This window comes from Verruconis gallopava, assembly GCF_000836295.1.
Source record: "Verruconis gallopava strain CBS 43764 unplaced genomic scaffold supercont1.21, whole genome shotgun sequence".
Classification (NCBI taxonomy): Eukaryota; Fungi; Ascomycota; class Dothideomycetes; order Venturiales; family Sympoventuriaceae; genus Verruconis; species Verruconis gallopava.
In genome coordinates, this window is record NW_015622157.1 from 404,933 (window position 1) to 429,400 (window position 24,468).

The 24,468-nt window shown below is 49.0% G+C and overlaps 10 protein-coding genes across 11 annotated transcripts; 6 read left to right on the forward strand and 4 right to left on the reverse strand.

Annotated features, from left to right (window-relative positions):
• Positions 1-73: 73 nt before the first annotated feature.
• Positions 74-991, reverse strand: PV09_06299 (uncharacterized protein; the record flags this gene model as incomplete). The annotated part of the gene is made up of 1 exon (XM_016359920.1): positions 74-991. The coding sequence occupies one exon, from the start codon at positions 989-991 to the stop codon at positions 74-76; it is 918 nt and encodes a 305-aa protein (XP_016212368.1).
• On the forward strand, positions 666-2,602 carry PV09_06300 (uncharacterized protein). The gene is made up of 2 exons (XM_016359921.1): positions 666-1,612; positions 1,663-2,602. Exons 1-2 carry the CDS (start codon positions 1,455-1,457, stop codon positions 2,498-2,500), a joined length of 996 nt encoding a protein of 331 aa, XP_016212369.1. The 5' UTR covers positions 666-1,454; the 3' UTR covers positions 2,501-2,602.
• Positions 2,603-4,282: 1,680 nt separating this feature from the next.
• On the reverse strand, positions 4,283-5,259 carry PV09_06301 (uncharacterized protein). The gene is made up of 3 exons (XM_016359922.1): positions 5,117-5,259; positions 4,967-5,061; positions 4,283-4,897 (listed from the first exon to the last, which is right to left on the reverse strand). The coding sequence occupies exons 1-3, from the start codon at positions 5,189-5,191 to the stop codon at positions 4,420-4,422; spliced, it is 648 nt and encodes a 215-aa protein (XP_016212370.1). The 5' UTR covers positions 5,192-5,259; the 3' UTR covers positions 4,283-4,419.
• A 539-nt stretch (positions 5,260-5,798) lies between these two features.
• On the forward strand, positions 5,799-7,821 carry PV09_06302 (uncharacterized protein; the record flags this gene model as incomplete). The annotated part of the gene is made up of 3 exons (XM_016359923.1): positions 5,799-6,217; positions 6,280-6,538; positions 6,595-7,821. 3 exons carry the CDS (start codon positions 5,799-5,801, stop codon positions 7,819-7,821), a joined length of 1,905 nt encoding a protein of 634 aa, XP_016212371.1.
• A 309-nt stretch (positions 7,822-8,130) lies between these two features.
• PV09_06303 (uncharacterized protein) lies at positions 8,131-9,616 on the forward strand. The gene is made up of 2 exons (XM_016359924.1): positions 8,131-8,629; positions 8,676-9,616. Exons 1-2 carry the CDS (start codon positions 8,266-8,268, stop codon positions 9,305-9,307), a joined length of 996 nt encoding a protein of 331 aa, XP_016212372.1. The 5' UTR covers positions 8,131-8,265; the 3' UTR covers positions 9,308-9,616.
• A 1,545-nt stretch (positions 9,617-11,161) lies between these two features.
• On the reverse strand, positions 11,162-12,430 carry PV09_06304 (uncharacterized protein). The gene is made up of 2 exons (XM_016359925.1): positions 12,270-12,430; positions 11,162-12,151 (listed from the first exon to the last, which is right to left on the reverse strand). The coding sequence occupies exons 1-2, from the start codon at positions 12,318-12,320 to the stop codon at positions 11,438-11,440; spliced, it is 765 nt and encodes a 254-aa protein (XP_016212373.1). The 5' UTR covers positions 12,321-12,430; the 3' UTR covers positions 11,162-11,437.
• Positions 12,431-12,566: 136 nt separating this feature from the next.
• PV09_06305 (uncharacterized protein) lies at positions 12,567-14,532 on the reverse strand. The gene is made up of 3 exons (XM_016359926.1): positions 14,126-14,532; positions 13,454-14,075; positions 12,567-13,401 (listed from the first exon to the last, which is right to left on the reverse strand). Exons 1-3 carry the CDS (start codon positions 14,423-14,425, stop codon positions 12,719-12,721), a joined length of 1,605 nt encoding a protein of 534 aa, XP_016212374.1. The 5' UTR covers positions 14,426-14,532; the 3' UTR covers positions 12,567-12,718.
• A 698-nt stretch (positions 14,533-15,230) lies between these two features.
• PV09_06306 (uncharacterized protein) lies at positions 15,231-20,755 on the forward strand. The gene is made up of 5 exons (XM_016359927.1): positions 15,231-15,421; positions 15,523-17,352; positions 17,402-17,635; positions 17,699-19,466; positions 19,523-20,755. The coding sequence occupies exons 1-5, from the start codon at positions 15,315-15,317 to the stop codon at positions 20,399-20,401; spliced, it is 4,818 nt and encodes a 1,605-aa protein (XP_016212375.1). The 5' UTR covers positions 15,231-15,314; the 3' UTR covers positions 20,402-20,755.
• Positions 20,756-21,222: 467 nt separating this feature from the next.
• On the forward strand, positions 21,223-23,013 carry PV09_06307 (uncharacterized protein). The gene is made up of 3 exons (XM_016359928.1): positions 21,223-22,023; positions 22,080-22,304; positions 22,367-23,013. The coding sequence occupies exons 1-3, from the start codon at positions 21,663-21,665 to the stop codon at positions 22,744-22,746; spliced, it is 966 nt and encodes a 321-aa protein (XP_016212376.1). The 5' UTR covers positions 21,223-21,662; the 3' UTR covers positions 22,747-23,013.
• PV09_06308 lies at positions 23,005-24,408 on the forward strand. 2 transcript variants are annotated; one of them, XM_016359929.1, is made up of 3 exons: positions 23,005-23,135; positions 23,209-23,833; positions 23,881-24,408. In XM_016359929.1, exons 2-3 carry the CDS (start codon positions 23,414-23,416, stop codon positions 24,229-24,231), a joined length of 771 nt encoding a protein of 256 aa, XP_016212377.1. In that variant the 5' UTR covers positions 23,005-23,135; positions 23,209-23,413; the 3' UTR covers positions 24,232-24,408. The 2 variants fall into 2 exon arrangements, with proteins under 2 accessions (XP_016212377.1, XP_016212378.1); XM_016359930.1 differs by lacking the exon at positions 23,005-23,135 and having other exon boundaries at positions 23,171-23,833.
• The last annotated feature ends 60 nt before the right edge of the window (positions 24,409-24,468 follow it).

Consider the following 24,468-nt stretch of genomic DNA (forward strand, 5'->3'; position numbering starts at 1 on the left):
TGAGTGTTCTTGGCCGTTGGTATCATCAAATGAGGAGGGGATAATAAAAAGAACGTATCAGTTCTTCACTTCTTCACATCGACGCACGCAACATTTCCGCACTCTTTGGGACATGCTCCAACTTGAAACCTTTCACTGGCTTTGAAGGCAGTCGACCACCTCGGATGTTGACATGCATCGAGGGAAGGAGCAGTTTCGGTTCGGAGAGCGTGCTATCTCGTTCGGAACGCATTTTCACGAAGTGTTCCATGGCCGTTCCGTGCTTCACGTGCTTGTTCTCCTTCTTTTGCTGCTCGACCGTGGTGAACGGGATGGCTCGCAGACCATCCGTGTCCGGGGCGGGCCGGTCGTTGGGCGGATAATCGTGGCCGACGTGTATCTTGAAGTGGTCCGGGAAGCCCATAAGTTTCTGCACAGAGTTGTAGAGCGCGGTGGCCGAGCCGCCTGGGAAGTCGCAGCGCGCCGATCCGACGTCCGGGTTGAAGATCGAGTCTCCGACGAAGATGTTGGAGCCGATCACGTAGCCGATGTGGTCGGGCGTGTGGCCGGGCAGATGGACGACTTCCGCTTCGATGTCGCCGATCGAAAACTTCTCGCCATCGGAGAACAGATGGTCGAACGCGTCTTGCATCTCTTCTTTGGGAACGTTGTATTTCTTCCCCATGGTCTCTTGCACGCCGGTTATGCCCTTTCCGATGCAGACAAGAGGTCGCTTGCCGTTCTGCCGCTGCGTCAATTCATGTTGCAGATATCTCGACGCTGTCAAGTGATCTGCGTGCGCGTGCGTTTCGAGAATCCGAGAGACGAAATAGTCGTGTTTCGACACAATCTCAAGCAGGTTGTCGGCAGACTTCGTGCTGATCGTGCCCGTATCTTTGTCATAGTCCAGGACCGTGTCAATTAGGACGGCTTCCTTCTTGACCGGGTCTGCGACGATGTACTGCCAAGTAGCAGTAACTGGCTCGAAAATGGTATGGACTTTGGGTTCCATCGCGGAGGGTTGGAATACACGGCTAACGTAGGATGTTTGGAAAACAATGATGGGAATGTTCGAATTTCTGCTTTCGGCGGCGACCCCTTCTTGACTACATCTTCGATTATATGTGATCACAACAGGTTTCCAGAGTCCAGACCTGGTAGAATAGAGCATTCTAGACGCTAAGAGATTTATGGTAAGGATATACACAGGGGTCTGCCCCCGAGCCACGCTCTCTCGGGGTCCACTCAGTCAAGTCGCCGATTAAGTTTGGCCATTTCTGTAGCTTGTAGTCCCAGGCTCAAGTGGAAAGCATTGACGTCAAAACCGCGGGCAGAGAGTTGAAAATCATTCGAACAGAAAGTTTGCGTCTCATTATTTGCTTGTTCTAACAAAAACTCAAGGTTAGGTATCACCTTGGCCGCTATAACCACTACATCCGGACGCGAAAGCACCTCTTTTTCATATAACAGCCAACATGATCTCGGAGACGATGTATACTGTAGGCACGGGTGCCGTATTTGGGGCGGCACTGACGGCCTCGCGCGTCCATCTTCCGTCAGTTATTATCAACCAGCTTCGACTTACAGATTTCCACATGATGCATGTTTTCGCGGCCGCACTAGGTTCAAGCGCGTAGGTGTTCAGCTTGCTCTCCACTCCGATATCGTACTGACAACTTCCAGAGCGGTCATGTTCGTATTGGAAAAACTTAATATTATTCGAAGACCCATTCGTCCAAGCTGCTCGCTGGGTATCTTTTCGGAATATGACGGCAACCTGATCGGCGGCGCAATGGTCGGGGTCGGAATGAGCCTCTCGGGTGCATGTCCTGGTACTGTGCTTGTGCAGCTCGCCCAAGGTATTCCATCTGGGCGAGCAGCAGCGTTGGGAGCTCTACTGGGAGGAGTAGCTTACGTCAAGTGGCGGCAGACGTTGAAGAAAGGTTCCGGAGCATCCAACGAAAAAGCAAAGGCATCGAAGCGCACCATCTCAGAAGTCTCGAAGACTCCCGAAGAGGTTCTATACACGATCCTAGGGCTTGGCGTTGTTGGTCTTATCGCATTGACGCGTCCTGAAGGAAATGTGCCTCCTAACTTACCAGTACTTGGTGGCCTCTCCATTGGTCTGGCCCAGGCTGCATCTCTTCTACTTACAACTTTCCCACTCGGCGTATCCACTGCGTACGAGGAGCTGGGACAGTACATAGTGCGTGCTCTGGGCGACAAGGATGTTGCACTACCATCATGGCCACCGAGGTCCACGATCTTTGCGTTGGGTCTGATAGGGGGAAGCATGGCATTTTCCACTCAAGTAGCGTCCAGCAGCTTAGTCGGGCCAGACTTGCAGATACCATCTTGGCAGGCCCTTGCTGGAGGGTTCATCATGTCATTCGGTGCGAGGATAGCGGGCGGCTGCACTTCCGGCCACGGCCTGTCTGGACTTGGTGCTCTATCATTCTCCAGTTTGATTGCAGTGGCAGGGATGTTCTCCGCTGGAATACTGGTTCGGCAAGTGATGTAGACATGGAGACGAACAATCTTTTTGGGCAAGATGTTCATGAAAATTGGAAGTTGGATTGTATCAACATGACCTAGTTTTACGACTTCTGACTTGTTAGAAAATTCCAGCGCAATTTCGTTTTCGTCCTTTCGGTTCTCATCGTGGCTTTATAGAAAGAATAGGTTAGGAATGGCCGTTTACCAACATGTGGATTTCATCGTGAGTGAACGAAAAGGTCGGCATAGTCCTTGTTTTCTCTCTCCGACTGCCTGAGCAAGCCTTAGCGCTTGGGTCCGGGCTCACAGCGCCTCTCTCCGTCGGCTGTCCGCATGGACTTCCGCTGACAAGCCTGCATCGTATTGTATGAGTGATAACAGAACTGCACGGGCTTGGTGTGCGGGGGCTCTCGTGGACCGGAAATAGCCTTCATCGATGGGCAGACGAAACTCTTTTCAGTTGCCACTCGGCGACCTGCTCGATGGCCATGATTGGTCCCCTCTGTTTCTCCGCACGCCTCGTCTCATCTCTCCAAGGCGGTGGAAAAACATGCTTGCGATTCCAGACACTTCGAATCTAGACGATGTCTAAGCTGTCATGCATGCTACATCGAGATCTTCCAACTTATCTGCTGATTTGATCGTGGCGACTCTGATGCAATTGCACCCAACGGCCAGCCACACTCTGCCTTACCATATTGCCTGGCTTTATTTTCCGCGAAGCGAAGCGTTTTAAATGGTGATGCTTCCATCGGCACACCGGGTCACAAGGCGGACAAACGAATGGCCTGGAGTCATCCACAATTGAGATTATGAAGCAGACCTGGAATAGGAAGACGATGTTCGACCGGAACGAACCTCATCATTCCTTTTCGGTTGTGCAACGTCTTTACATCCACGGCGCACGAAGAAGGCTTCAACAAAAAGAGACACGTCAACGTCATCTCGAAACGAGAGGATAGGATCCATAGTCATGGTTATTAGCGAAGTAGGACATTGCCAACTCCCTCAAAATCGACAAGCACGTGCAAAGTCCAGCGCTTGATCCCTTTGCAAGTTTGAAGACAGAGCCTCGAACTCATCGTGAGGCGTCGTCCGTAATCTTCTGCAGTGCGTGCACAATCACGATGCTGTGCCATTACTTGACAATGATTGGCATGGCAACGCGCGTCGGTTAAGGAAGCGTCCTGCCTTACGACGGACTAGTTCCACCGGAAGCAGCAGAGGTGCGATGCTTTCAGAATTCTCTACAGATCGCTGTCACGCATGTGCATCGTAATATCTGGTACAGGTTGCGAAATGAGAAATGCAGCGTCGCCTCACGTGCAGATTGAAACGCTCCAGTGGCCCAATGACCGCCTCTGGTTGGTCCGACGACGGTTTGCACGTGCGCTTGAAGGTCGCCGACCGAAGTCGGCCACTCGTCGCCAAGTTCTGCGACCATCGGGAGTTCGCCGACAACGATCGCTCGTGGGTTCAGCCAGACAACGAGGGCAAGGCAGATTGCTTGCGAAAGAAGCCCGTGATCTACGTCATTGCCAAACTCTCCATCTTCGTTTCATTGCTGCTCGCTCGAACATGGTCATATGGACCACTATTACTTGTACAAGTCTCAACCCTTTCCGTGTTTGCTTACCAGCCTGGAGACAGAGGTGGCCCAGCCAAACATCGCCTGTTGCTGCCCGCAGTTCTGCTCTGTCGTACCTCACAATAGGCTTGGTTTCTAACGCTGACTGCATTTGAGAGACTAGGCAAAACATGCAGAAAATGAACATATCCGTGAGGTAATGACTTCAAACAAGTCGCAAGCCAGTCGCATTGGAACGGAATACCTTGCGCCGCCTCTACCGTAATGCTGCACAAAATTCGATATCCTTTAACCTAGAGTTTAGAGGAGTTTCTCATGATTCGTTACCTTCAATGCTTTGGTAGTGGAAGCCCATTTCAAAATTCCCAGCAAAACTCCGTCGACGCTTTCTGCATTCCTGGAAGTGAGCTTTGAAAACCAAGCTCGGATAGATCCCAATATGAGTTATCTAGAACTCCATATTCCTGCTCTCTCAAAAAGTTACTGAGACCCGACGGATGGTCAACAAATGCGCCATCATCTTCGTATGGCGATTCATTCCCATGGCCGATGTCTAGGAGCATCGTGTCCACTTCCCTCACCGGGCTGTCCCCAGAATCGGACGGCACGCTGAGGTCTTGACTCAAATCAGGGGGAGACATTGATGCATTGTCCGCTGTGTCTGACGCATGAAGCGGAACGTTCAAAGTCTTTAGTATCTCGTGGATGCTTTTAACATCTGCCACCTGAAAGTTTTGCTGATTCTTGTAAAATTCGCATTCGACGAGCCTGCGAAAGGCCTCTCTCAAACCGGCTTTCAACGTTTGGTTTTCTTCCATTATCATCGTCGTCAAACTTTCAACATTCCATTGTCAGAATCACATTTGTACCTAGAAAGTCCGGCGCAGGGACGACAGTACGTACCCAACAGGATAGACAATCTTCGATTTGGGAGCAGTGGAGAAACTGCAGATAAGATCTTGTGTCTTGCATCTTTCGCAAGGTTCGTGGCCATCACACTAATTCAAAGGACGTTAGTGATGAAACATACAACATCTGATAGCCTAGCCTTACCTTGGTCTTTCTTATCCTGCACGATTGACATGCATGGCGGACACGATTGCGTGGTTTAGTGTCAGTAGGGTTCATAGCAAACTAGTTTTGAAGGTCTTGGATCTTGGTTCTCGTGTTTCTATCGCGCAGCAAGTATTTCTAAGTGAAGCGGTCGAAGTTCGTATTTGCTGCCGCATTCGTTATGATCATAAGATAGATTTTGAACCCAACTATCCTAACTATAATAGGAACAATCTGAGATGGCGCTGAGATCATTCCACTCGGGGAGTCCACAGGTTCCCCTGACGCTCGCCGAACACAACAGCCAATCAAGTATTTGACAAAATCGCCGACGTTGGTCCTCTCACATATTTCCAGAGGACGACGAATCGTCATTTCCGATCACTATTACAAGGTCTCGCCCTGTCTAATTTGGTAATCTTGAAACAAGGTTAAGCCGAAGACATTTCGACACTATGGAGTTTGGTTCTGTGATCGCCGTAACTGTACGTCCCCGAGGAGCCAAACCTTGACCCAATGAGTGGCCGTTTTCACGACTCTGCGCGAGGAGAACGTATGTGAATATATACCAGGCCCCTTCCCAGCCCTGCTCAATGATATCAACCATCGAATCTTGTTTCATGTACATTGTACTTAGTTCAAGAAACTTTGCAAATCTCAGATGAATACCAGTAACGGTGTAATGGAAAACGGACCCGTTGGTCCCGTGGATGTGGAACTGAACCGTGTCGAAACTTCCCATCTTGTTAACGATGTGGTTCAGCACTTCTCTTGGAAGGACCTGACTGTCAAGGTCAAGGATCGCAAGACCAAGAAACCGCTCTCCATTCTTGACAATGCCAACGGTATTGTACATGCCGGTGAGCTTCTGGCCATCATGGGGCCCAGCGGCTCTGGTAAGACGACTTTGTTGAATGCCATTGCTCATCGCAAGGCTGCTGCTGGAGCAACAACCACTGGGGACATCATGGCGAACGGCCAGAAGTTGAATCTTCAGAAGCTCCGACAGTTGTCTAGTTACGTTGAACAGGAGGACGCTTTGATTGGAAGTCTTACAGTTCGAGAAACAATGAATTTTGCCGCTGGTTTGGCTCTCCCCAGGTATGCTTGCAATTACGAATGAATATCTGATGTACTTGAAGACTGACAAGATCTTATCGCAGCAACGTCTCTCGCAAGGAAAGACTGCAACGCATAGACGATTTGATCGCCAGTTTCGGTCTCCAGGAGCAAGCCCATACAATTGTGGGCACGCCGATCAAGAAAGGTCTTAGTGGTGGCCAAAAGAAACGTCTGGGAGTTGCAAGCCGCCTCGTAACAGACCCCAAGATCCTTTTCCTCGACGAGCCGACCAGCGGTTTAGACTCCACCCTCAGTTTTGAAGTCATAAACTTCATCAGGACCATTGCAAAGAGGAACAAGGTACTGCCTTACCATCAACACTTAATTGTGTAAGTTTACTGACGGTAGCCTTGTAGTTGATTGTCATTGCTTCGATCCATCAACCGTCCACATCAACTTTCAAGCTCTTCGATAAGCTTGCCCTGCTATCCAAGGGAAAGATGTGCTACTTTGGACCTCTACCAGAGGCGTCTCAATATTTTGATAAGATCGGCTTCCAAATGCCTACTGAAATCAACCCCGCGGAGTTTTACTTGGACCTTATCAACACCGATCTTGCCAAAGAGGGAGATGAGATCTTCCGCCGCACACGACTCATAACTGACGCTTGGAAAGAGAGCGCGCACGCTATACGGCTGGTTGAAGAGATTGACAGCAACATCGCGTCCGCAAAAAGTGATGGTCGCGTCACTGATATAAGCACGATTAAGATGGACAAACCGAGTGCATGGATGCTGCCGTGGGTTCTCCTTCAGCGTTCTTGGATCAAGGCCTACCGCGACATCGTCGCTTACGAAATACGTATCATCATGTACGTTGGATTGGCGATTCTTATGGGGACAGTGTTCCTCCGCCTTAAAACCAGCCAGGAATACATCCAGCCGTTCATCAACGCCATCTTCTTCGGCTCTGCGTTCATGTCCTTCATGGCGGTCGCCTATGTCCCTGCTTTCCTCGAGGATCAAGCTACGTTCGCTAAGGAGCGCGCCAACGGACTGGTGGGCCCCTTTTCCTTTTTGATATCCAACTTCATCATCGGACTACCGTTCCTTTTCCTTATCGCTTGCCTGTTTTCCATCATCGAGTATTTCATGAGCAACTTCCGATTGGATGCACATGCGTTCTTCATGTACACGATGTGGCTTTTCTTGGACCTTTTGGCTGCTGAATCACTCGTTGTCCTAGTTTCTGTTGTTTTTCCGGTCTTTGTTGTTGCCCTGGCCATCGCGGCATTTGCGAATGGTCTGTGGATGTGTGTCGATGGATTTTTGGTGCCGATGAACATTCTAAATCCTTTCTGGAAATACGTGTTCCACTACATCGACTACCAGGCATACGTCTTCCAGGGTATGATGGTCAACGAGTTCAAGTCTCGCACATACACTTGCAATAAAGTGAACGGTGCATATCAATGCTCCTACCCAAGCGATCTCAACGCTGAGGGTAAGATTGATGGCGTCTCGGTTTTGAAAACCTTCAACATCGCGACGAATAAGGAATCGGAATGGGTCGGAATAATGCTCGCAATCATCGCAGTTTATCGACTTCTTAGCTACTTGGTCCTGCGCGTGAGGAAAGACTAATGGGCTCGTCGATCGGGTGAGCAGAATTGGCACACGATAGAATCTCATCTGTTTTTAATAGAGGGGTTGTCATAGAAACATTGTAATAGAAGCGTTGCGTATAGGAAATTTCTAAACATAATCAACTGTTGATCGTCTTGTTTGTACCTTTCTATGAATCTTTGTCTTATGAGCGTGGATAATTTTGTGCACTCATCCGGATGCGATTAGTTCTAGGACTAATTAACACACGCTTGCCGCTTGCGTCAAGCTGCTCAAGCTTCCAAGGCTGACAGCTGGTCACGTCATGGATCCTGCTTCATCGCATACCACATCCGTAGTTTCTGCGCATCATCCTGCCCACGAAAACATGAACATCCCCAAAAGATATAAGCCCTACGTGGGCTTGAAAGAGTAGTTCAACTCCAAACCCCCTCTGATTTGGTCATTTACAAACGCAACATTATGTTCGGCCTTCTCCGCGCCTTTCTCGGCGCGACAAACTTCCATTCACCTTTGCTCCGCACTGTTGTGCCCACCGTAGGAGCAGCTTTTGCAATTCAGGCAGCCGTTTCAGTGCCTTCCATTCTCGCGCAGACCGAGAGGTTTTACGACCTTTCAGGGTCGCTGACATATCTTTCATGTACGGCATTGAGCCTTTATCTTCCCGTGCTGCGAGCGAGGGCTGCCGCAGGTGGCGCAGGAGCTGTTGCGCTTGGATGGCCTAGCATCGTCAAAAGTTTGAAGGGAAAGAGTCTCGCAGAGGGCGCGTTTTGGGACTGGAGACAACTCGTTGTGAGTGCGGCAGTTGGTGTTTGGGCAGCCCGGTGTACGTCGTTTCCTGCATCGAAGAATTCGAATTGACATGCACACAGTGGGATCCTTCCTTTTCTCTAGGATAACAAGCGACGACGGAAAGGATTCGCGCTTCGATCGCATCAGATCCTCCCCGCCCAAATTTTTCGGAGTGTTCATGGCCCAGGCAGTATGGGTAAGCCTGGTGCTGCTACCCGTCACTGCGCTCAACGCAATCCCGCCCACCACATTTGCATCTATACCATACTTCACTCCTGGCACAGTACTGGGAGTCGCCATGTGGATCTTTGGTTTCTTCTTCGAAGTCACTGCAGACCTTCAGAAGAGCCAATGGTCCAAAGAGAAGAAGGAGAAGAAACACTCTGAGGAGTTTCTCACGAGAGGTCTCTGGAGTAAGAGCAGGCACCCCAATTACTTTGGCGAGATCACGCTCTGGAGTGGAATTGCACTCACTGCGGCAAGCATTCTTACGTCTTCTGCTGGACAGAAAGCGCTAGGCTGGTCAGGATCGCCCACTGCACGTCTTGGCGCCATACTGCTAGCCGGTGCAAGCCCTGCTTTCACTGCATTCTTGCTTATCAAAGTTTCTGGTGTTCCCCTAAGTGAGAGCAAGTATGATAAAAAGTACGGAGACAGAAAGGATTACCAGGAGTGGAAGAAGAATACACCGATGCTGATCCCCAAATTGTAAATTAGTATTGTGATCTACCTCCTCACGTGCTATGGAACAGTTGAAAAGATGTATATTCTGCCATATCAGTGCTAAGTTTTTAAAAACCATGAAATTCGAATTCAAATCGGGCCGTCACTGTGGATTGGGCAGTGAAATTAATTACAGACCAGCAATCATGAGCAGCTCCAGCCGCCGCAATGTTGGCCGACAAATGCGACAACAATGCGCGCACCAGCACCTACTATGCCTATTAATAATAACAATTTTAAGACTTGAGCTAAATGCGTGTCTCAATCTAGCACGCCCTTAGATCTAGGCCCATTCCTGTTGAATAGACTGAAGATTTTATTATTTTGTTCCTCGTCATAGTCTTAACTCTTTCTATGATCGCTATGCCCCATTCCCAATCAGCAGCTTTGAAAAGGGTGCAGGAAAACTAGAATCCACTCGCGTTCCTTCACTTGTGGGCTTCATCACCATTTCCATCTCCAGCTTCGCCGGTCAAGCTCCTCGCCTGACTTGCCTGTATTGTTTCTCTCAGAATTGCAACGTCCCTGTTCAACCACCACATAAATCCGAAGAAGCATGCAACCCAGACAAGCGCAGTGATTATGAAGACAATGACAACGACAGTATTGGGGCCTATGCCATGATGGCCAGCATTGATCTGAATATCGAGCAATTGAGACGGGCACGGTGAGTATCGTTTAGGGACGCACGTCTGATCGTAAGTGCTGGATGGCTGATCCCATGGTGAAGAAGGAACCATGTTCGCTACGAGATGTATGTCGACACAAGATGTAGCTGGCTATAATATTAGCTTGGTATAACCGAGTTAGAGGGCAAATATCAAATGGACTTTTGTCGGTATGGCAGGTAAGGTGGTAGTTAAAAAATTCTGTTTGTGCAGCTCAGGAGTTCGCCTGCGCGAGAATGTCGTCAACATGTGTAGTTAAGTGAAGATTGTTCACGGAAGAGCCTGCATACGAGATTGTAAATACCCCGTTGCTGTGCTGCTAGATTTCGTTGCTATGGAAGCGAACTTGGAGGATCAAGTGAATATGTAAACGATAAGTGTGGACTAAGTATTCTATAATAAGCTCGAAGAGGTTACTTTATTACCACATTGATTGATATCCGTCCGAAGTCTTTCCTACGCGAGCTCGTCGCAGTTCGTTGACCTAAAAACTGCCATCAGAAATAGTTACGTATCCCTCTTCGTCTGCTTATGACGACGCTCCCGACTGGAGGCCTTGTTCGCAAGTAACCCCTTTCACAGATTTGCCATCGGCACCAAATATCCCCCAGTTTCATGCTCGTTAGAAAGAAACCTCGGTCTCGCTGAGTCCTCGTGTTTTCGTCGAGGAGACTGTGCTGTCCTGGAGCGGTATCCATGCAAAGACCATGCAGCATATTGCGTGATGCAAACAGGCCTGCAGGAAGTTGTTGCTATTACTTACCTTTGCTGATGGGCTGTGATGACCCCAACGTCAAGTTCCGAAGTGATGCCAGGCGGAAACCCCCATAAGCGTAACAGGTGTGAAAACGGTCACTCTTCCCAAAAGACGGCTCGGAGAGCGCGCAGAGTACGTCGACTTGTGTCGCAAGTCTTCGGCAAGTTCACTGCGCCGACGTGTCATCGATCCGTGTTACTTCAACCTAAGGGAATATAAGAGCCATGACGTCAGTTCCGATTTGAATAGAACTGATCGTGCAAAGTCGAACTTGCCGTACACTACGACACTCAAACGAGTGAGGTCAATTTGCCATTTTCGGTCTGCCACTCGGGGCGGGATTCAAAACGTGACGTGGGGACCTTGACAAAAAAAAATTCTTGCCTAGATAGCGTGAATGAAAAATCAAGATGCGCTACGGGAAATGAGGTAGAAATGTGGTTCTTAGCAACGTTGGCCGTGGGAATGATGGATTACTTCTGAGTCGTGCTTGGCATCAATGTGAACGCAAACCAAGTACATCTTCTCCGAGCTCTTAAGGCTCAAATCCCACCAAATTTCATGTGCATTGCTCGCTTTCTTTATTACCGTCTGGAAGCATCCACTGGAAAGAAAACAAGAAGCAAGGATTTAGCCTTGTTGACCATCACTGGATATCCTTATATACAATTGATCGCAGAGGAGTCTAACTTTTCTAAATAGCGCCAAGTTCTTTAAGCTTGCTGATCATGCCATCGACGTCCTCCACCTTTCCACCTCCCTTCCGCGGCGGCGGTTCTTGAACTTTAACTGTCTTTAGACGTTTGCTAACATCAATACCCATCTCTTCGAGCTTCTTCTGTATCAAGGGTTTCTTCTTGGCCTTCATGATATTTGGCAAGCTTGCATATCTGGGCTCGTTCAACCTCAAGTCGGTAGTTATGACCATTGGCAACTTTGCCTTCACCGTTTCCACACCTCCATCCACCTCCTTCGTGACTGTCACAACATCGCCATTAATCTCGACTTTTGCTGCCTGGATAGCTTGAGGCCAGTTCAACAACCCCGCAAGCATCTGGCCCGTCTGAGCAGAATCGTCATCGATGCTCTGCTTGCCGAGAATAACGAGATTTCTGTTCTCATCCTCCACGACCTTCTTCAGCAGTTTAGCAACGCCGAGTGGCTCCAAATCCTCCTTCTCATTGATGACGTGCATGCCACGATCTGCGCCCATAGCCATGGCCGTTCGCAACACGTCTTGCGATTTGGCTGGCCCAGCGCTGAAGGCAAGAATGTCTTCAACAGGAGCGGTCTTCTTTTCTCGGATACGAACGGCTTCTTCGATGGACAGCTCGTCGAATGGATTCATGCTGTGTTTTACTCCAGTAGTTTCGATAGCAGTGTTAGTCTTGTTGACGCGCGGCTTGACCTATATCACAATATTGCATTAAAATCTCTTGTGCTCTAAGCCATCGCTCCCGTGGATGTCTTCAATGATTGCAAAGACCCGAGGCCTGTGAGTCCTCAAGTAGCAAATACCGACGTACCGCGTAGTCAATGACCCTCTTGACGGGTACTAGTATCCTTAGACTGGTCATTGCGAATTCGATGTCTGAATTGACCTCGAATTGGGCAAACTCGTCGAGAAACTCTTGACATGCGAAACGACTTCAGAGATCGACGTCGTCCAATGCGGGATCGGACCAATGCACCACACGTCCGTCGGCTAGAAACGGATTTTGATCTCCGCTCTTCAAGCCTTGTCTCACGCTAGGACACAAGGCCAGCCATATATCTTGTTGTGCCTCGGCCTTTCCATCGAACTCAGAGGTAACTTCAGGCGTATTTGGATTAATTGCAAACTATATTTTGTATGCGATCTTGTTTGAGGCTGGAAGAAAATATTCAAGTTAGATGTATAATATTACACAAATTGACGTTCGTTACATGTTTTTCCCTCATGCCCTTCCTATCCAAAACGCTATGCGAAGTGCTATTACGATTGTACCTCAGTCTTCTTGACTGGATACTGAAGAGGACTATTTGGCTTGTTCTTGCTGTACCTGCCTGTCGCAAAATCTTCCAGGCCTTTTGTAATTCTCGCAAAGATTGGCTCAACCCTTTTTGCCCAAAGATGAACACAAGTCAATAATATGATCCCGAATATTGGGAGCGTGATAAATAGAGTCCACTTCGGTGGAATGGCATATCGTAAGAAGCCATCGCTGCCAACAGTATATTCGTCCCTCAGCGCTGCTGGGCCGAATACAAGCATGGCTAGAATGCTCCTCATAAGAGGACCATGTAGGAGATACATAGAAAAGCTGACGCTGCCAAGATAACATGGAATCCGTGACGACAGCAAACGCTGTAAAATGGGCGAAAAGTAGATGGATAGGCACAGAATCTGGCCTCCTACCGATGCCCAGAATCTTGCCATCTCCCCATGTGGAGGTGCAATCTGGTCTGCCAGATGTGTGAGTCTTCGAGACCAAGCTGCATCTTGTGCGAAATCTGAGGGGTATGACATTAGGTATAGGCCGAGAAATGCAGTACACAGTGGCACGACACGTGTGGTGAGATTGTCCCGCTTGAAGTACGAGGGCGTGTCGGAGGATGAGAGGAGGACATGGAGTTGGGCTAGGAAGATGCCGAAATAGATATTCGTTCCGAGAGTCCCTAATATATGTCAGTCAAAATCCGCGAGTTCATTGATATGATTTCCACTCACAGTCGGCCGAGGTCCATGAGTACCAGTACGCCACTGCAAGAACGCATATTCGAAAGAAAGGACGCGTAGTAATCGTCATTAGTAGAATGCAGAATATCCAGAAAGACCCGATTAGGAGCCACTTTAAAGCCCATTGCGGCTGGTCGTATGGATTATCACCCCAGACCCAAGTTGCGATTAGTGAATCTTTGAGCATCCGCACGGCCATGCCAAAATCTGGTATAACGCCCATACTCGTATGGAACAGCCAGTATGCGTCACTCTTTCTTGCAGTCTCATTCAAATGCAGTTGGCATGCTGTCCAGGCAAGACATGTCACCGTTGCTGCAGGGAGTACAAGCCGAGCTGAACGGTTAAGAGCACTCCTGGCTAAAGAAAGAAGTGCCTCCTCCTGCTGATTGCTTTGGGCCTGTTTGAGAGGCTTAAGTGAGTTGACGAAGCCCATGAGAATGAAAAATAGAGCTACGAACGATTGACCTTGCACAACAAGGCGGAAAATCGGTCGCTGAAAAAGCATTGGCGGCCCATCGGGTCCGTTAGTTGTCGGCGTAATTAGCTGCTGGAAAAAGGCGAGGCAGATGTGAGAGCTAACAACTCCCACTGCTGCGATGCCTCTCAAGCCCTAGAACTTGCTTAGCAGGGCATTTGAACACGTTGAAGACATGGCTTTACCTCTGCCCATTGGGTGTCTCGAGGCCTACTTGGCTTCATAGGATGGTCTTTGATGGCCTCCATAGCCAGAGCATTATAGTCCGCTTCCTTCGTAGAGCCGAAAAGTGCGTTCTTTAGCCTTGCATTACCACTCGAAAAGCGGCTGCGAGTTGTTTTAACCAGCCAAAGAATCAGGCCTGCTGTCAGAAGTCCCATCCCTTTGCATGTCGTCCCAACAGAAGCGACTACGACATGGTACGCATGAACTTCAGGGCGATTGCGGAAAAGATAGCGGAGGGGACGTGGGCCAGTAGTGGGCATACAACTTCTTGATGGGTTGACATGGGCATTTCTTAAAACCAGAGAAAAGGAAATCTAATAAGCTCTCCCCACATGGGAACACCTCGAGAAGGCCCAGCGTGGCGCCAGGCTTGTTCCCTGAACGCCAGATTGCGCCACGGGGCCGTCGTCGGGAGCACTTGTCTGCAGGCGGAGGTCTCAGGCGAGCCCCTGACTTTGGGGCTGAACAACAACGACATTGCGCTTGAGGATATGTGGACCATGAAGCAAGAAAAGCAGCATGGTATATTATCAGTATTGTTGCTCTTATCATCATTCCTTGAACAGGATGTGCTTGACGCGACAACATGCATCCCCAAGATCGGCCCCAACACGTTTTGGCTCCAGCAAAAACGGCATCAGCCTCATTCGATGATCGATTAGCGAAGCGACGTGGATCATCCGACAGTGGGCTTCCTCCGCGAAAAACCATGCCTGCGAGGGGGAGCGAAACAGGTTTAGTCAAAGCATGTTGTCTAAAAAAAGGCGCTCGTATTTTGGCCTGCTAACTTTAGCCCATGTTAATATTTGCGCTGGAGCTGTTTTTGATTGCGTTGTGCGTCCGTCTCTGCTAGATGTGATGTAGAGACAATTGAGCGAACAAGGAAATGCTGGAAAGGATCATGTTATTGTTGAAGAAAAGCTGGTGTTTGCCGTGGAATCGTTCATGGGTACTGGCAGTTTGTGAAGTGCTGCGTTCCGTTGGATGAGTGGCTGCTCCGCTATTCGGCGTTCAAAGATTTGACTGCTAAGATTTTGATGTGCGACAAAGTTGCACCAGAATTTTCACCATAAGACGATAACGTCGTGAACAGTCAAGACTCGTGCAGTGGATCATAGTTAGCGGCAGGTTGAATTTTAACATGCAATCATGACGATTTGGGTGGATGACATTCCTTACGCCGAAAGCCGTCTACGGGACTTGAGTAGAGCCCTTCCCAGAGTGATTGGTACGACTGAGGAGGAAGTTCTGACGAAGTACGTGATGCATGAGCTCCCCTATCCTTTGAGTCGTCGTTCGTTGACGCGGTTTAGAAATTTTCACTATCATATAGAATTAGTTTCTGACATAGCAATAGAAATTTCAATTTGATCATAGACAGGCTCATCGATACTGCATTGGATCTCTCGATTAGCTCGGGACATCGAAGTGCAGCCATCAATACGATTTGCTCCGTTGTTGGGTGTTCTAAGTTGCTGCCAGAAAGCCCGTCTGTATCGCAGAATGCTTGGTTTAGGTGCCTCTCCATTCTACTCGACAGATCAGACAGAACCAAATCAAGGCCTCTGCGGCAGCTGCTAATATGTTTGACGGATGCACTTAACGATTTTCCAAACGACGAGAAGGACCTCATCGTCGATCTGACCACGGACGATGTTTTGCAAATTTTGCTGCAGCAATCAGACCATGTCAAAGCAAAACCAGCGTTGCATATCTTGACCAACCTGCTTTCAAAAGACATATTGGGCATCAAGAATTTGATTGAGCATTGCAGAAAGGTTCGGAACTCTTCATGTCCCGACGTAGCTCCATCTCCATCGGATATTGTCGAGCTGCAATGGGTACTGCAAATCATTTTCGGTTGGGTCCGTTCGGGGGACACGTCGATTGCTGCGGGACAAGCAGGGCGCACGCTTGTTAAAAGTATTCTGAAATGTCGAGACATTGAAATTCCTGCTTCGAATCCACTTTGGGTCCTACCACTGATACGAGTTCTTAAAGAGAACGTGGATGATCTTCACAACTTTCGCTCGCATCTACTACCAGAACTTTTTAAGAGTCAAATTTCGCATTATCGGCATTTCCTTACAGCTTTAGGCTTAGATCGTGTACTCGGGCCCAGGAATGAGCTGGGGGTGTCAGATATCGATGCGACAGACGCAAGAATTCTCTTCACCTGTCTCGAAGTTGGTAAGGAAGCCGGCATCGTCATCGACTCTGCTGTACATGAAGTCCAAATTCACAACGACATGGTACATATCCCGGAAACGGCGCTGGCAAAAATTCTTGAGCATGATTCGTGCAATTTGCGTCTATCCGGCCTTGCTCTTGTCATTTCATCCGCAACTGTGACACGACCATTTACGGGCTCTACGTTGCGTTGTCTCGAGCGGAACTTCTCACACCTCTTTATGGAGACAGATCTTTACGTCAGGGGAGAAGTGCTCGTTTACGTTCAACGCTTGGTAGATCGGATTAAAGCAGCGACCGCGGCACTCACGAGAATCGTAAGCAAAAGAAAAAGTGAATGTGATGACCGGGTGCTTGCTGCCACAGGCCAGGTGCACGACGATAATCCTGAGATTGCGCTGATGGTGCATCGCCAGTTTCTACGCTCATTCATAATTCTTGCCAAAGCCCAGCTCCATCCAGCCGCTGCCTACCAACGTCACATCTCTGGACTTCGAACCCTTATCATTCTCGCCAAGTCCGGACTTGATGGACGCCTACCTCAGGATCGATTGTCCAAGCAAGCTCAAAGCAAGGAAGCTACAAAGTGGGCGTTCCATGAGACCATTTTTGATAGTCTCCTCTCACGCTTACTGCAAGACCTTCTGATGGACCCTTTCGAGGATGTCCGTAGCTTTGCCAGCTCTCTTCTAGCAATGCAAGCCTGCATACCGCAACTCGCATTTGGAGCGATGCAATCAAGGCTTCTGAGAAGAGCTGAGCAATTAATGTTGTCAACGGGACGTGCCGATCACGCGGATGGAGTTTCTCGAGCAAACGCCTTAATTTTTGAGGCAGCTACTCACGCTGACTGTACAAGCGATGAGCTTGTAGGGAGCAAAGAAGCTCACATGGCTGGTCTCCTCGAGAGGCTCGAAGAACGAATAACCTTGGCACAGAACGACCTCAAATTGGCAGTTGGCAAATTTCCTCTCCATGGCGTGCTGGCGAGCATCAGGTAGCAATCATCCAGCCATGATGATTTGTGTCTGCTAATTTTCAATCAGGCTTGTTCTCGATAACTCAAAGCTCTACGACAAATTAAACACTAGTGTACACACAGTGTGGCAATCTTATCATGGCCGTCTCGTGAAAGCCTTAGGGGAGGTTTGGAACAGTGTTAAAGATGTCCTTTGCAATGATGCTCCTGAAGGATATGTACCTGAAGATATGGAAGAGGATATCAGTATTGGCACGAAAGACATCCTTAGTTATTGCTGGCGTGCACTAAAAGAAGCGAGGTGAGTTGTTTTAAGATATTTTTTTTTTTTTTTTTTTGGCTGTATCGGCTAATGTTCTCATAGTTCGCTACTTCGTGCGCTTGTTAGCAGAGCTTCTGTTGGAGACCGGGAAGATTGCCTTCTGACGCCAGTGCAATTCGAGACGTTATCTCGACTAGCTTTCACGGAACTAGTGGAGCTGCGACACAGAGGTGCCTTTTCGGCAGTTTCACAATCCTTTGCAGCCTGCTGCTCGAGGGCCAATACATTAAAACGATATGATCTGCTGGAAAAACTCTTTGTTGACACATTAAATGCTATCCAAGCCAAAGGCTCTGCTACAACGCGGAGGTCAGCGGGATTACCCTCACTCGTTGTTGGCATCTTTGGTGCTTGTCCAACGTCCGACCTATTCAGACAGGGTATGAATGATCTGATTGCTGAGGCAAAACTAGCGCCGAAGGGAAAGGTTCTACATGGCGATTCCCTGCCTCAGGTACACGCCCTGAACTCTATTCGAGCGATATTCATCAACACTGTTCTTGGACAATACACAGAACCGTACATTGCCACAGCCCTCGACCTAGCCGGAAGATGTCTTACTTCCGATATTTGGGCTATCCGAAATTGCGGCTTAATGCTTTTCCGCGCTCTGATAGATCGCCTATTGGGCAGCGCAGACTCTCAGAACTGGTCAGAGGACACGATCGCTACGGCAAAGCCTCGTTCGTCATATAATGAGTTCCCTAGGTTGCTGGAGATGACTCTTGATTTGCTCAAGCCAGCCTCAACAAGTCTAGAGTCAACCAGAAGCTCCTTGGAAAGTGTGTTCCCGGCGCTAAAACTCATGCAGAGAATGCCTCCTCCGACATCAACGCGAGGCAGGGTTCGAGAGCTCGTCCTGCGTTTGTGTCAGAGTCCACACTGGCACGTGAGAGACATGGCCGCTCGCACTTATGCTGTGCTCCTACCCATTACTGAACGATGTATGATTGCTACAACGTTGATCCCTGAACTGGAAACTCCCCAAAATGTCGCTCACGGTCAACTGCTTTGCATCTCCTATGCTGTTAAACTCGAGATCCAATCGTCACAACCAGACTATGATGCCATGAGAGGCCTCGAGCAGATGCTAAATCGTGAAATGTCATATTTGATGAAAGAAGACCGTTCTCCGTTTTGCAGGACGGTTTATCTCGATATTCTCAACATGATCGGACTTCATCGTCTCAAGAACCAAATAGATATTGGTTTGTCAGACCATCACACGATTTCAATGAATGAGATTGAGCAGGTCTTTGCAGAGGCGCCAACTATTCGAAGATCGCTAGCACTTCATGTGCTTCTTCGATACATATTTAGCTCCCAGGAGCTTGGCGAGGGAGATTTGAATCCAAGTCACCAGGCTACGGTCAGCCTTTCCAATTATCTCGATTTGTTAGAGGTCATAGACGCTCGAGTAACATTGCAAGTCCTCGAATCCGTAATCGATATGGCACAGAACATACCGAATTCAAGTCTTGAGGTCGTAGCAAAACACTTATGTTGTGCAGCCAGCAAAGGCGAGCTCCAAGACCCTCATGTCCTGGGGACCTCTCGTATGCTGCTCGTGAGACTGTACGAGACACTTGGCCGAACTGAAAATTTCTTTTATGACTCGTTGCGATCAGAGGATATGAAGTGGACCATTTGCAATGCCACGTCTATGCCGCCATCACTTCTCGAGAATACTGTACTACTCTGGGGTCCGCTTTTAAACAAGGCTTGCATGGTTAACGCAAATGACGCTGAGCTTCTTGAAGATCTTGACACCCTTGCCATGGCCTTGCGGCCCTTGATTGATGAGCATCAGGCAAGGCTTAGACCTCCCCAAAATGTGCAATGAGCAGAACTAACGTCATGAAACAGTCTATCGATTTGCGCCTCGCCGTCGTCCGGTGTCTTGCAAGTATTCAAAACCTGTGGAAACCTGATCTAAGCATTGAGCATAAATCTTACATGGAGAGGATTCGACTAAAGTTCATATTGCTTATCTATGACCTGCTCAATGACGACGACGAGGGCATTCGCAGTATTGCTACCACCATCTGTAGTGCGATACTGTCAGAGGGCAAGCTCTCCGGCCAAACCACAAATGCTGTTCCGCTTCTTGCGAGTCGTAAGCTGATCGCTCACATTCGAATGAAATACTCTCACATGCCAGAAGTATTTGATCAAGCCGTTCTGCGAATGAAAGGTTTCCGAACACAGAGCTGCGCCAACGTATTTGCCGATGTTATTGCAGAGAACACTGCGCTCTTCGCAGTCGAAAAGCAAAACCTCTTTTTAGATCCTATTCGAGAAGCTAACCACTGGTCTCAACTCTTGAAATGTATTCCGGAGATAAAGCATGTACCACAGGTGCACGTGCGGAGCTTTTTCGAGTGGACCAAGGAAGGCTTGGACTTGCTTCAAGCCTACATAGAGCATAACATGGACGGGGTGCTAGGATGGACGTCAAAACCAAACATGTTTGTTTTTGGCATGCAAGTGTGGTGTGCAGTGGATGTAGTTTTGGTGTGGAAACGAAGGTTTCAGTTGGAGCTTGACGTGGTGACAAAGTTGACGGACAGACTGGCGCATGTCTTGACTCTCTCAAAAAAACAAGAGGTGCACCCTCTGTGGTTGGAGAAGCTCGAGAAGATGTTGTCCCGAGAAGTCGAGTCGAGGATACAGAACGGTGCGGCATTTGCTAATCTCCGGTCGGCAATGGCTGCTCTACCTCCAATGCAGACGATGGCAGACTAAGCAACAAGTCTGTGATGCTCTCCACTGCGGCTGACCAGCAATGGCTTTTCGGCTTGCTAAAAGTCTTAATACTCTATCGGAAGTTCCGCGCGACTGCGCCGTTGAGGAGTCATTACAAACGTCAATTAACGAGCTCCATAGTAACCCGTGCTCAGGCAGTTCCGCCTTTCAGGCTGAACACGAACAATTTGCGTATTCGAATTATATTTTTTCGATTCCAATCGGCATATTATGGCTGTTCATCTCCACATGCTTCAATTTGCAGTGGTACAGACAAATTTTATGACAGTGTATTTGGCTAGGTGTGCCTCGCATAGCTTCCTTCATAGCCTTGCCAGATGGGAGTCGAACGGATTACATTTCAAGGACTAGATTGAATTTCCTAATATGCCAAATGCCGCGGTTCTTGAAGCTGAAATGCAGGCTACGTTGTATGACTGTGCTGCTGCTGGCGACGAAGCTGCGGTGCCGCGTGAACACCGGAATGAGTCCTTCCGTCATCCACGTGTCAAGCCACATTGTCGTCCCCGCACTTCTTCACATGGAAAAAGTCCATTCGTATTGTTCGAACCAGTTGCAACGTCATACCTCTGCAAGGTTGTCTGAGACAGCGCCCAAGGCGCAACGAAATTTTTTCCCTCTGAGATTTTCGGCCGCGTTTATCAGATCAATCGTTCAGCGCAAGGCTTGCACGGGACCTGCATCCAGCTACGCGTTCGCAAGCATTCCGACCTTTGCCGAAGGCTCAAAGATCCGCTCGTCCAGCGACCAAAACCTAAAGCGGTTACTCTTTACCCGCCAAAGGAATTCCTCAGGCGAGTCCGGCTAACAGTCGAGCATGGAGCGGCGAACACTTGGAGAGGTGTTCCATTGGGGCACCCCAGGGTCGCTTTACCCTTTTCCCTCCCTCGCGCAATTTGTGTGCCTCGGCCAAGTGGGAAACACCCGCGTAGGCCAGAACGCACGCGATGACGGACCTTGGTCACTCGGCAGGCAGGGTCGGGCGCGCGCCAGAGAGATTTTCTATGACTTCTGATTCACAATTGTCTTGTTTTCTGTGTTCCGTGTTTCCTTTCTTTCTCTTTCTCTTTCCTTCTCTCTCGCCGTGCCAGTCTAAGCTGGAAAGCTTCAATCGAGCGCGTTATACGCTGCTGCTCTCCGTCCGTGTTTCAGCAGCTGGAAAACAGTACCCAGTTGATTTTGTCCTCGCTGTGTCGCACGACCAATTTGGCTTTGCTAGAGGAGGATTCGAAAGGACAAGATGGCTTCAAACTCGACCAAGGGCTCCAATGGCAAGCAGCCAGCATCCGCAGCGACAAATCTCATTGCCGGAGGCGGTGCTGGTATGATGGAAGCGCTCGTGTGCCACCCGCTAGACACAATCAAAGTACGCATGCAGCTTTCGAGGAGAGCAAAAGCCCCAGGAGCGAAGAAGGTGGGCTTCATTGGCACTGGTTTGAACATTGTAAAGCGCGAAACCCCGCTAGGTCTATACAAAGGCCTCGGCGCTGTTCTGACCGGTATCGTGCCTAAGATGGCCATAAGATTCACATCATATGAATGGTACAAGCAACTTTTAGCGGATAAAGATGGGAAGGTTAGCGGATCGTCAACATTCGTGGGTGCGTAACAGCCAAGCTTGAAATCTGAGTTGGGCCGACTAACCTCTAAAAAACAGCTGGTCTGGCTGCTGGTGTAACGGAAGCCGTGCTTGTGGTAACGCCCATGGAAGTTATCAAAATTCGATTGCAGGCGCAGCACCATTCTATGGCAGACCCCTTGGATATTCCGAAGTACCGAAATGCTGCACATGCTTTGTACACCGTAGTGAAGGAGGAAGGAGTTGGCGCTCTCTATCGTGGTGTTTCCCTCACAGCTTTGAGACAAGGAACGAATCAAGCAGGTATGCATATTTCCTTGCCGTCTACTTTCCTTCATGGGCAAATTGTTGACCGATCGAAATAGCCAATTTCACCGCATATTCGTACCTTCGATCCACGCTACAGGAGTACCAGGGAACAGTTGATCTACCAGGCTGGCAAACCTCAACCATTGGTCTGATATCCGGCGCCATGGGACCTTTCTCAAACGCGCCCATCGATACGATCAAGACCCGTCTGCAAAAGACTCCAGCGGAGCCAGGTGACACTGCTCTGGGTCGCATAACCAAGATCGCCGGCGATATGTGGAAACAAGAAGGTGTCCGAAGTTTCTATAAGGGTATCACTCCACGGGTGATGCGTGTTGCGCCAGGACAGGCGGTTACCTTCACAGTTTATGAATACTTGAGGGGACTGCTAGAAAAGAACAGAGACATGATGCCCGGTGGCAAATACGAGGAATAAATGCCTCGAGAGAACCAAGGAGTAAATACGTTCATATGATTTTTTTTTTTTTGCATATGTATATATCCCTTTCAAACTGCATCTATCAGCATTGGTGTTCTAAGAGCATATTAGATAGGATACCAAGTATACCAAAATGCATTTTTGGCGTCGATCCGCTAGCCGATTTCAAGAACACCTCTATTCTAACGCTTGGTGAGATGTCGAAATACAGTCCGGAGAATACACTCGCGCGGATATTTCATGAAAGACGACGAAGGTTGTCAAAAAATAACCGCAAGACTCCGATCCGTACTTACCTGCACCATTTTCTGACATTGTACGCTAGTTTCTGACCTTCTGAATGCTATTGGGGCTGGGCATGCGTCAGAAAACCCTAACATTTTACGGTAAACAACCCCGATGCGTGCTATAATTCGTGCTTCAATTTCATCCCACTAATTTATGACTGCGCGTCGCAAGATAGTCTTCACATTCCTAATAGTATATTACTAAGCGGACAGATTATATCCCCGAAATTCACGAATATAAAAGAGGGGGGGCGGTGAGAATGGGATGGGACTAAAGCTAACGTGGAGCAAAGCCCCTCATTCTGTCTCTAAGATCACAACTTTATTCTTGGTTGAATATCATCCTCCCTCTTCTCCAGGCGGCTGTTTAATGCGCCATGGCCAGCAAGCCGGCGATTGTGCTCTCTCCTGGCTCGTTTTCCAAAGTCAGTCTGTATGCGCACTTTGTGTACCAGCTGCACCAAGCAGGCTATGATCGCATTGAGGTTGTCCGACTCCCTTCCCTGGGAAAGAGAGATCCGTTGCCGGCCGCGACCATGGAGGACGACGCGAATGAGATTCGCAAGGTGATCGAGCAAGTTTCGAATGATGGGTTCGATGTCCTCCTCATGGCGCACTCGTACGGCGGAATCCCAGCTACGGAAAGTGTCAAGGGCGTGACAAAGAAGGAGAGAGCTGCTCAGGGTAAGCCAGGCGGCGTGGTCAGAATCCTCTATACCACAGCCGTCGTCCCCGATCTTGGAGGTGATCTTGCTTCCGTGATGGGTGATGGGATCCCATCGTCCATCAGGATCGACGTAAGTTTCTTTCGTTCCGACTAAGTTCTACGCTGAGGCACAGCCAGGGAGAATACATGACGCACGTTGATGTTGGTCCGCTGATCGAGACGTGCTTCAACGACATGCCGTACGAGGAAGCTCTGCCGTGGGCGAAGCGCTTCGGGCAGCACTCGGCCATCTCTTTCGGCGGCAAGCTCACGTATCAGGGATACAAGGACGTGCCCGTGTCGTACATGTTCTGCGAGAACGATAAGTGTGTACTCCCCAGGATGCAGCAGGCCGGCATCGACTTCGTCGAGAAGGCAAGCGGGCGAAAAGTCGACGTTTACAGGTATAACGTGGACCACATTCCGTACTTTGGTAAGATCGATTGCGTCGTCGATGCGGTCAACAGGGCAGCCAGCGAACAGAATTGACGTCTTGGAAGCCGGGGGCCTTGGGATTTGTAGTACTGGTCCAATAAACGGACCACCCCACACAAGACAAGGCTGCACAATTGAGTCGTTTTATTGTCTGTCGCTATTGGTCGCGTAGCCTACATCAGATACTATTTTAAGTTCACCGTGCCGAAAAATTGAGCACGAGGCTTTCATGGAGTTATGATCTCGTTGGGGGATCCAGACCGGCGTTTTGTTGTTGAACAATGTTTCGTG